Here is an 11,285-nt window from a genome sequence, read left to right on the forward strand (position 1 = left end):
TCAACTCCACACCGTCTGACTGCTTTATATATAACCGACAAGTCCTTATCTCCTCTCCTACTTGTGTATACACCACTGTAATTGCTCCGAAAACATTGCCAACTTGCTAATCCGCTGTCCGTATCAGCGGATTAAGTAATTGAGTCAACACCACAGCCGTCCCACATGCATTAAAATGACTCTATGTTGACCTCCGTCGGTCACTTGATTCGTTAAAAGGGTGGGTTGTTCATCAGTTTTAACTGATAATTTATCGAATCGAAAGAATTGCCAATCGAAAGCAACGTTAACGGTCTAACACCGTCAAGAACTTGAGGGCCGGCCGCGGAGCAAGTTGATATAGACTGTTTATGTGATTTTAATAGTCCGTTGTCTTTTGAAAGTCGTGAGTATACAAATATCTAAACAGAGTAAATTGAAGAAAAATCTTCAGTAGACTGTCGCGTTAGTGGTTAGGCTGTTACGTAGATCGTGGGCGGAACACAAAGGTCAGGCAGGGGACTGCTGCGGTAACAGAGAAAATATTGTGCTCTTCTTGGTAGCCGCGGTTGGGTGTACTTTGTCGCAGCGTCGCGCTTACACGTCCAGTCATTCCTGACCTGAATTAATTTCCTCTCACATCGATGTTATATTGGTTACCAAAATATTCAATTACTTTGCTTTAAATATCGCTGATCTTACGTATTTCCGCTTGATTCGTAATGATGATGAAAACCCGAACGAGAGATAGTAGCCTTGAACCTGTGCCGCAGCCACACTAGTTCGGAATACTGGGACGGGGATAATACATAATTATTACCTCTAATTCTATATTAGGCTATCGGTACCGAGGAGGGCATACAGTTACTACAAGGACTTACACACAAGCACAGTCACTACTACGTCCAGTGCTTCCCTGTGATGTCAGTTCTCAACCTAGTTCATCCTGACACCATCAAGATGATCTCGTCAACTGCAGGTAGGCCTAAGTGTCGACTATTAACATTGGGATATGAATGTGGTTACTGGATCCAGTGACTCTGGATAGACTCTGTGAAACGTTGTGTGCTTGCAGATGTAAGCAAAAGACCAAACAAACGTATATGTTGAGCACATGAGGCATGAATTAAAACCTGAAATGACAGTGACATATCTCCCGCCCCTGTACTTAAAGCCCCTGTAGCTGTAACTCTTGAAATTTGTCAACCTGAAAAAGGCTTTCTATTTTCTCTGGTTTTCTTTAAATTCTACAGATTTAAAGGATATAGTCTTTTACCACTGAAAAATTGGACAAGTAAATTTAAATTTTAACCGTTATTTTGATTTCCCACCATTTTTAAAAATTGGTAATATTACAAAGAAAACATGGCATATGGTGTCCCAGTGGAAAACATTCAGCACTATGCATTATATTGGACTACTCTGTTGTTTCTGTAAAGATTCAAATGCATATATGCACTGCGTAAGTGTGTTTTTGCTTTATCTGCATGAGGGCGCCATTTTTTATTTGGGCAAACATTTATTATTTATCTTTCTCAAAATTGCACACGTAGTCCCAGTTGACAGTTTATTCTACCTGTATAAACACCCCTTAATGAGTTCATTCCCATGAACTTGTTATAGTTTAGAAGTAAAATCACAAAAAATAATGCTAAAAGATACAGCTATCGGGCCTGTAATTCTTTTTAACTGTTCAGTAATACCTAGATGGCAAGTTCATCATGGAAATTTTGATAATGCTGCCTGTTTGACTTGCAGAGCCGAAGAATCCGGCTTCATTTGCTGTGATAAGAGAATGGATCGGCGACGGGCTACTTGCATCGACGGGCGCGAAATGGAAGAGAAATCGGCGATTGCTCACTCCGGTATTTCATTTTGATATGCTGAAGCCATATGTGAAAATCTACAACGAATGTGTACAGCAAATGGCGGTAAGAAGATATTTCGTAATTTTGTGTGCAACATGATACGGAAAAGAAATTTTCATGTTATTATGCACTCATTGCCCTTACAGTTCAGAGCGTTTGTTTGTTTGTACTACACACAAAAAGAAGCTCGTCCAATATGCCATGCATGGATCGTTTTCTGACACATGGCCATTTTTGCCAATAATCCCTCTTGATTGATGCCTTTCAAACCGACATAGCAGAATTAAATATCTCGTGACCATGGAAAGATTCAGTAGAAATAGCGATATTTCATACGACGAACGAGAACTTCAGTTTTTTTGTCTTGTTTCCAAACATGTCCCTGTCAGTTTTCTTTACGTATGCATGCAATATCGAAAATTTTGCGAAGTTATTAAAGAAGTACCTAAATTAGTATTTTTTATTATTATTATACTTATTTATTTCAAGAGGGTAATCTGATTACAATAGATAAATATTGTAATTTACATCAGAGCCCTCGACAGTTATTCTCGGCGTTATATTCGTTACGTTACTTTCGCTGATCACTGCGTCTCACGTGACCAGACAAGCAGCACGTAGTATAAGACGCAGATACAGGCAAACCGCCATTTTGAAAAGTGCTAGTTTTTGGTCTCCCGGAAGTTGTTAATTCCGCATGTCCGCACATAGTGCGTCCGTTTATGTCGAGTGCTTTTTAGTCTAATCCGGTAGCTGCCTACATTTCAAAACTTTTCAGTACGGTTATTAAATCCTTGGTTAAATTCTAGCCACGTTCGCATAATGAAACTCTGATAATTTTAGCTTTACTTCTAAGTAAAATTGAGCAGCCAATGACAGAGCACCATGGTTCAACCAATCAGATTTCGTAATTCGATATATAGTGATTATAGAAATAACGGGCGACGCGCTTACTATTAACGTTTATTTGTGGGCAAGGGCGAGAGGAAAGCCAAAAATTAACGGGTGAGGCTTGCCGAGCCCGTTAATTTGGCTTTCCTCGAGCCCGCGCCCATAAATAAACGTTGATGGTCAGAGCGGAGTCTGTTATTTCCATTATATTATCAGCGAACCCAAGAAAACCGTCAAAATTTCCGAAAATTTCAGGAGCGAACGACAACTGGGCCCCAGAAACTGAGCAATTACCGACGCACTGTCACGCACGCTGTAAAAAAATTTCAAATCCAGAGATGTTTTCAGAAAAAAGTATCTCAACTTGACCTACAAGTGCTCCATTTTATTTTGTGATTGATTATGATTTACGTTTGAGCTGTAAAGTTACCATACTTTGACTTGTTAATTTTATTATTCACATTCATGGGCATGTAAACAAACCATTACTGTGTATTTGTGGTCAATCACGTGGTTCAGCTCGACCAATCAAAATGCGAAGGGCAGGGCATGGTAATATAATTCCCATTACCTGCCTCTTTGTGCTTGACACTGACGCGGGGACGAGCAAACATATTACCATATTCGTAAACTACGTTGTGTTATCACATGACAGCTGTAATATCAACGCCTTCAAAGCAAATGACCACGTAAAGGTAAATAAAGGCGATCCTCTAAGTGGCATTCAAGAAATAATTTACATGCCAGCTATTTTAATGTAGTATTATGGTGTTTTGTAGTTTTGTTTATGCATTGTCAAGGATTTTCTGAAGAAGTGGTACATCACGGTCCCTCCACAAAGGGAGGGACCTTGGGTACATACAGCTTGTGTTCTTTGTTTCTCGTTCGTTCGTTCGTTCGTTGAATCTTCGCTTCTTCGCTTGTGCCACAACTCGATGACGCAAAATTTCCCACTTCTTTGTAAGACACGATGACGGGTAATATGATTCTATAATCCATATATTTTATTTTAATGATATTTTTTCAAATAGAAATACTTTCCCCTACTTCATTAGAACTTATAGCATGTATCTTTCAATTTAATTTGATGAACACCACATACAAGTAATCATATCGCTGATTTCCAACTTTGTTTTTGTTCGTTGTTTGTTTGTTTGTTTGTTTTGTAGGAAAAATGGAAGCGTTGTAACGAGACTGAAGCCATTGAACTGTTTGAAAACATCAGCCTCCTGACCCTGGATATTATGCTAAAGTGTTTATTCAGCATGAAAAGCAACTGCCAACTTCAGGGGTAATTCTCATTGCTTGTGCTCAATCCCAATCGATAACTTTAAACCACTGACGATTACTCAGCGGGCGAAATGCGTGTACTAACAAAAAGTGTCACATATGACGGAATATTAAACAAAAGCTAAGATCTGTGTGATGAAAGGGCATGTGACTTAAGTATTGTTATTTGTGTAAAAGCAGCAGTATAGCGTTTCAACTGTTCCCTTTTTCCGTAATATATTTCAATGTTTCGTTCCCATATAATCACAGTCATCTGCGTCATCTCCATGATCATTATGGCCAACTCACCCGATTGTTATCACTATCATCAGCATTATTCCTTTGTCATTTTCTTTACATCTGAGTTCATTAGTATCACAATTTATAAAGCACTGCCTGAAAGTATAGTAATACCTAAACGTTTACATAAATGATACATCTCACTACATTCAATTTCGTCTTACCAGTACATCATCAAATCATGGTTATCTTTACTTACATCATCATAATCACTGTTATATCATCGTAGCTGATAATCGTCAGAGCACGTACCAAACGGCAAATGATTCCTAGGCTGCCAAAGCCCTGTAAATTTCCACTGACTAGTGTTTCTTGACGATAATCGCATCCACATTGACTTATTGATATTCCGTGTCCATGTGGTTATCCTGACTAAAGAAGGAGGAGGGGGATTACTCAAAGGTGCTCACACCTTTCTTTTGGGACTTGTGGACTATTGACAGACAATTAGCCAGTTTTACTCTGGACTAACTTTGGTGCCCGCCAGAGTTTGTTTATAAATGTACGATTTGCGTATGTCATAGCCTCACCATAATCTTTATAGGACAAAATTAACCCGTAGATATGACAAGCATCATCATCATAACAAAACCAAAAGCGTAAAAACAATGCAAACCATGAAACGATCAAAAGGCAAATCTTGCATTTCATTTCAGAGAAGAGAATGATTACATTATCGGTGTACGGCGAATAGCCATGCTGATTCGAAAAAGGCTACGGGATGTCTTTGTGTTTCTTTTTGGTAAAACTTACTTTCTCTACCTGTCACCGGATGGACGCAAATGGACGGAAACGTTGGATCTCTTGCATGGGTACTCCCGAGCCTTGATCAATCACAAAAAGAAAATGCGAGCGTCCAAGCACATTCCAGGCCATGGCGAATACAGGGACTTCCTAGACATACTGTTGGATGCTAGGGTGGGTTATCAGAAAATCTTAGATGTTGATATATTATTGAAATCTAAGAGTTACTTGGTAATATTGAACCTTTGCTATTCAAATTGGTTAAGATTTAGAATTTTTCCTTTGCCCTTGTTAACGTGTGTGCTATTGTTTTGACAGAGTCAATTGTCAAGGTAGAATTAAGAAAAATATGTAAATTGAATTCGATACACACTGTAAAATTATAACCACTATATCCAATGTAACTATAGACATATAAATGTTTTTACATGCTTGTTGTTTCGCCTCATGAGCCTTTATTAGCGACACATGTAAATAGCTCATCGGATATAGACTGTGCGTGTTTGTTGCTACCTTTTACTTGTTGCTACCTTTTACTTGAAGCTTGAATCTAGGCATGAAAAGTGGTTTATCTGAGGATATTCAGACATTGTAATGTGTGATCATTACATTAGGATGAAGATGGTAAAGGTCTTACGGATCAGGAGATACAGGACGAAGTTGATACCTTTATGTTCGAAGGCCATGACACCACGGCCAGTGGAATTTCGTGGTTCTTGTACAATCTTGCCAGACACCCAGAGTACCAGCAGAGATGTCGGGAAGATATTGATGGAATACTGGATAAGAAAGGCAAAGATGAACTTGACTGGTAACTTGAATCTGTTTATAACTGCATGTTCAATGTAAGATAATAACATTTGGTGGACGATAGATTTTTTTTTCATTATTTTTATATAATATGCGTCTTTTGTTTTTGTTTTTTATGATTGGCATTTTCATTTTAGCAGCAAGTAAATACGGAACAATTATACACTAACAGACTACAGAGTTTGTATTTTAATTGAATCTTTTGTCCAATTTTTCAACCGCATCATGCAATTGAAACTTTTAGAATTTAATGATAGTAGTAATGATCATAGTAATGATCTTGTCGTTGATACTTGAGTAAAAAATTTCACGTACACTAAACATATTTACTTACCTTGCGTTACTTATTTGAAACTCAATGTTTGAACGCATATTTAAAATGCCACCCATTTCTTAGATTTCGGCACATTTCACGTTAGCTTGACTTTAAGCATCTTAAAAGTATAGCTAACTCATTTCCCCATCTTTGCTATTTCTTCTAGGAACGACATTCACAAGATACCTTACTTAACTATGTGCTTGAAAGAGAGCCTGAGAATTCACGCCCCTGTGCCAATCACATCAAGAAAACTGTGTCATACATACCAATTCTCGGATGGAAAGATTGTGCATCCAGGTATGTCTTTTAAATGCCTTGAGATAAACACATTACGAAATACATGGATATCAGTCAATGTGCCTATGTTAAGTGGTGTCACTTATTGCTGTCGATAGTTTTCTGCAAAAGCAAAACTTGATAAGTAAGTGTAGACACAAACTGGCCCATAGAGTATTCACATTCGTATGCATTATAGTAAAAAAGGTAATTACTAGAAATACTTCAAGTTTTGGAGATGGTTCGTTTTGACAATGTCGTTATGGTTTAGATCGCATAGTCTGTCATTTTATGACAAAAAATGTAGATTTATTCAATCTTCTTTTTTAATATTGATGTGTGAATGGACTTAAGCGCATTGTTCACATAAATATTAATATAGTATATCAGTTTGTAAAAGTACGGCGCGGCAATTAGTCGTTAGAAGTGTTCACGGAGGCGTACACGGTCACCGTAACTTTGCATATTCCATATATGGTAAAGGGAGCGGGGCTTAGCGTACGTATCGTCGACTGATTGTTGTCAAGGACGCAATTTTGTTCACCGCGAAGTTAAAATGTTTTCGTCGGACAATGGACGTAACCAACAGTCGGCTTTAGCCCTATTTAGTGCAATTGAAGCCGGTACGATCGGAGTAAATGAAGGGGTAACGGGGTGTGACCCAACTGTCGCAGAAACCCAGTCTACTTGTCGCTGCAAGGGAGCTGTCGGTCCTCCATATTTGATACGTCAAAGATTATGCAGACGACTCTGCTAAGTATGCCATGGCTTGTCGTGTGGGGCGCCCTTGCGTTTTAAAAAGCAGCCACCCGTGTAAAATCTGTGATTGGCTATTAAAACACAGGTGACCGAATATTTTTAAGTTGGTGAGATAGCAATAGGCCAATGCTTAAACAGGCTCCTGAAGATCATTTAATTTGCAGGAAAAAAAATCGGCATTAGAACTAAATACATATGGATAATTAAATTATCCGTGAAACCGCTGAGAAAGCTGTCATTTTGGACTATTGCTGTATCATGGTAATTAGCTTGCCCTTGGAAATATCAGCACTGACACTTTTTGTGGCATGTTTCGCCTGAATTGTCATTGTCTACTGTCTACAATGTAGATAATGACAATTCAGGCGAAACATGCCACAAAACGTGTCAGTGCTGATATTAATGCTCTCTCTCTCTCTCTCTCTCTCTCTCTCTCTCTCTCTCTCTCTCTCTCTCTCACACACACACACACACACAAATCAAACAAATCTAAGTAGACAGTGCTTTATGGTCTTTTGATGACAATCCTCATTGGGTGCTGAAACAACGGAACACAACTTTAATCGCCAGATACGCAAACGCTGAGAATGTTTTTGTTTTGTTTTGTTTATTGTAGGCAAGCAACTAACTATGCACTGTTTCACGTGTTGTTGTAATTGATTACTACGTTATGTTATGCTATTACAGGTACAGTAGTCTACTTTGCAATTGGCAGTCTTCATCGTAACCCACACATATGGGAAAACCCGGATGTATATGACCCATCGAGATTTTCAGCGGAGAACAGCAAAAACAGGCATTCACATGCATTCATGCCATTTTCTGCCGGTCCTCGGTACGTATAGTCTATAAATAGTTATATATGAGCTGCTATTTTCAGTCGTCACCTTTACAAGAGATTTTCGTAGGCAGCCTGTCCTTCTTATGTATGCAAGCAATTGCAAACAAGGTATTTTTAATTCTTCCGATCGACACACCTCTTTCATAGGTGACATAACACTACAACTATTATGACAAGAATAGTTCTTTTCATTTTGTGACCGACTTCTCATTTTGAAAGTTTTAGTAATCTAGATAAAAAATTTGCAAGATTTTTCAATCATTGAAGTGTAAATACTGAATGTTGCTCATACTTTTAAACTTCAATAAAACAAATCATATATGTTGCTTTCCCCGTCAGGAATTGTATCGGCCAGAGGTTTGCAATGGACGAGATGAAGGTTGTGGCTGGAATGGTCCTCCGATACTTTGACTTATCTGTTGAACGGTGTCCCACGCCAAAGCGACAGTTAGGAATGGTTTTGAGAGCTGAAAATGGGATACACATCAAGTTGAAGCCACGGAAGCTCTGTGAAATGCCAAAATCTGACCAGAATGATGCGGAAATGTCGTAAATAGCGGGACTCTGTCAATTTGTATTGTGCACGGATTCATACAAAGCAGAGAATAAAAAGAGTCTGCAGTTTTGGGTGTAAGCAAATCTCCATTTAGTCACAACAAGAGATCAATCTTTGAGGTAGTTCCTGCTTCGAAACTGAAAAACTTAAACTGCTGCTCAATCTTTTCTCAGGCAAATTTTCAACCATTATCTTCAAAATGGATTTACTATAGCAAAAATCGGGGATCTCTGTGCAAAGTCTTGTACTACAGAAACAAAAACTTGAAATTCAAAACGGCCTCTTTCCCTGTGTTATCTCTATGGGTGAACATAACATTCCCGAATTTTACAAACCTTAACCTGAAAAGCTTATTTACGTCATATAGTAAATGAGCTTCAAAAAGTGGTAGGCTAAAACAGTATTGTAAAAGTTTGAGAATCCGACTATCTGTCCCCAAGGCACATTACTTGATACGTTTAACTGGAGCAAGGGTTATATTGGAGACAAAAAATTCGACTTCATTTATCGTTGTGTATTTTCTATGTGCTGCATGCCACCTAGAGTCTTTTTTGAACCCAAAGAAGTTATTAAGACACCTGAGTAACGCTGAAAGGTTTATCGATTGTTCATTTCACTTCTTACTAATGATTCATTCATTCATTTGTTACAAATGATTCATTCATTCATTTGTTTCATTTATTGATCTTTATTTCCTAATCTCAATAATTCTATCATAGGTTTTGGAAAATCTCTTTTCATGAAGATCGCGATACGTAACATTTTCGAGGACAATTAACTGCTGTACATCACAATAATTAAAAATCAAGGTCAAATCATGCCTAAGGAAATTGCATAACATTTACCGATAAATAAAATTCAAAATTATGTAACTTGCTCGGTTAAATATATGAGGAAAAGCTGAACCTGTGATTTTGATAAAAATATATTTTTTTATAGCAAAAAGATAATGTAAAATTTAATTTAATTGTGACAATGTTTATGATTTTTTGAATAAATCTGGCGTTAAAATTCTGGGGAGACGATAATTCATTTCAAAAATGTGAAAATCCCGTAATAACGATAGATAAACTATATGTCAAAAGAGTGGCATATAGTTTGTGATTAATCCTGAAGTAAACAACATACACATGTACAGTCATATTCGGAAAAAGGTTTTGTCAAGGAAAGAGAGAGGCATTAATCCATATGACTGAATGGAAAGCTTGGCCAGTTTTGGTGCAAATCAACTTCAAACCAAAAATGATTCCCTTGGCAATTGAATGATATCTACCTAACTGATAAATATTAAAATCGCATTAAAATAATTGATGTTTCAAACACCGCGCATGATGTAAATATCAACAGATGAAATAAAAGGCGATACGACTTTCTTTAAACACCAAATGGTCATTCCATGTTGCGATTCGCCAGAACACGTCGTGTGCCGAAAACATGGATACTTCTAGTTCCAAATGGCTCAAAAAGAGGTGGTATGCTTTGAAAGTAACACAAACAAATATTCCTAGGCCTACGATCTCGAGGATTAGCGATGTACTTAATGTACAACCCCTCGGGGTAATCAACGAGACTCAGTGATAGAGCCCTCATTACAACGTAAAAGGTGTTCCATATACAGAACTATAGAAAAGACTTTCGGTATCCGAAAGTATGTGCACGTTAAAAAACTGTGACAAACCCAACGACCTTGCTAAAAGTGTTCTATGAATCACAAGAACCGGAAACTGTATAAAGGCTTTTCTTCTATTTTTTGCCTATAATATTATTTGTTTATCAACGAGAAACAGAAACGGAATTGGATGTATCTTATTAATAAACAAATAAGTACAGTGTTATTTATCTGGTAAACTCTAAATTTTTGTGTAATCATTTTTACACAAGTCTTGAACTTAAAGTATAAATCGTCACCAATCCATTAATTAAATGTATAGCTCATGCCAAATGTTCGTTTGTTGAGATCAGTCGAGCTTGGCTAGCAGTCACAATACATTTCCTCGCTCTTTGATAGAACACTCAGTTTCATGGGTCAATCTTCTTAGGGTAAATCTTTGACGGAGGCACCGATTGTTTCTCTTCCAGTTACGTAGCTGGTAGGTCGGAGAAGCACCTAATCGATTTTGACACGCATACACACATATATATACACATATATAAGGTAGCTTTTAATATATATATATATATATATATATATATATATATATATATATATATATATATATTATAATATATATATATATATACTGAAGTATACAGATGTCCTCGAGGGAAATTACAGTGCTCAATGCAAAAGCAGAGCGTTATAAATAAACAGATTACTTCAAGTACAAAGTAATGAAATCTATTACTTAAGTTTCATGCATCTTGCAATCCTCAGATTATATATATATATTATTATATATATATGAGAGAGGCAGAGAGAGGCTTACATATATATTTGATGTAGCATAGCAAGCGTTGCGAGCGTTGCTTGAATGCCTTACTGTTTTTTGTGTCAAAATCTTTGGGTTTCCTGTCATCTTTAAAGTGTTCATTTTCTTCAATCATTTTATCTCCGGCCTTGCAAACGTGGCTGTGTAATCCATAATAAACAAGAAATAGCCAAAATGATTGTTAATTGATTTAGGCACGTTGAGGTTTTTATTGAACATATGGCTTTGCATTGATTTCATTATT

General features: G+C 37.2%; 1 protein-coding gene across 1 annotated transcript; it reads left to right on the plus strand.

The window, feature by feature from the left end:
* Positions 1-365: 365 nt before the first annotated feature.
* On the plus strand, positions 366-9,626 carry LOC139131275 (cytochrome P450 4F2-like). Its single transcript, XM_070697267.1, has 8 exons — positions 366-958; positions 1,738-1,910; positions 3,908-4,029; positions 4,964-5,225; positions 5,666-5,862; positions 6,344-6,477; positions 7,903-8,050; positions 8,396-9,626. The coding sequence occupies exons 1-8, from the start codon at positions 901-903 to the stop codon at positions 8,607-8,609; spliced, it is 1,308 nt and encodes a 435-aa protein (XP_070553368.1). The 5' UTR covers positions 366-900; the 3' UTR covers positions 8,610-9,626.
* Positions 9,627-11,285: the final 1,659 nt, after the last annotated feature.

The sequence above is a fragment of the Ptychodera flava genome, chromosome 4 (assembly GCF_041260155.1).
Source record: "Ptychodera flava strain L36383 chromosome 4, AS_Pfla_20210202, whole genome shotgun sequence".
NCBI classification, from domain to species: domain Eukaryota; kingdom Metazoa; phylum Hemichordata; class Enteropneusta; family Ptychoderidae; genus Ptychodera; species Ptychodera flava.

What these genes read in the sequence shown, in the direction of transcription:
- LOC139131275 (XM_070697267.1), top strand. Translation starts at nt 901, where the DNA reads ATGTCAGTTCTCAACCTAGTTCATCCTGACACCATCAAGATGATCTCG. An exon ending in GATGATCTCGTCAACTGCAG is followed by an intron (nt 959 to 1,737) that starts GTAGGCCTAAGT and finishes TTTGACTTGCAG; the next exon opens with AGCCGAAGAATCCGGCTTCA. An exon ending in CCATTTTCTGCCGGTCCTCG is followed by an intron (nt 8,051 to 8,395) that starts GTACGTATAGTC and finishes TTTCCCCGTCAG; the next exon opens with GAATTGTATCGGCCAGAGGT.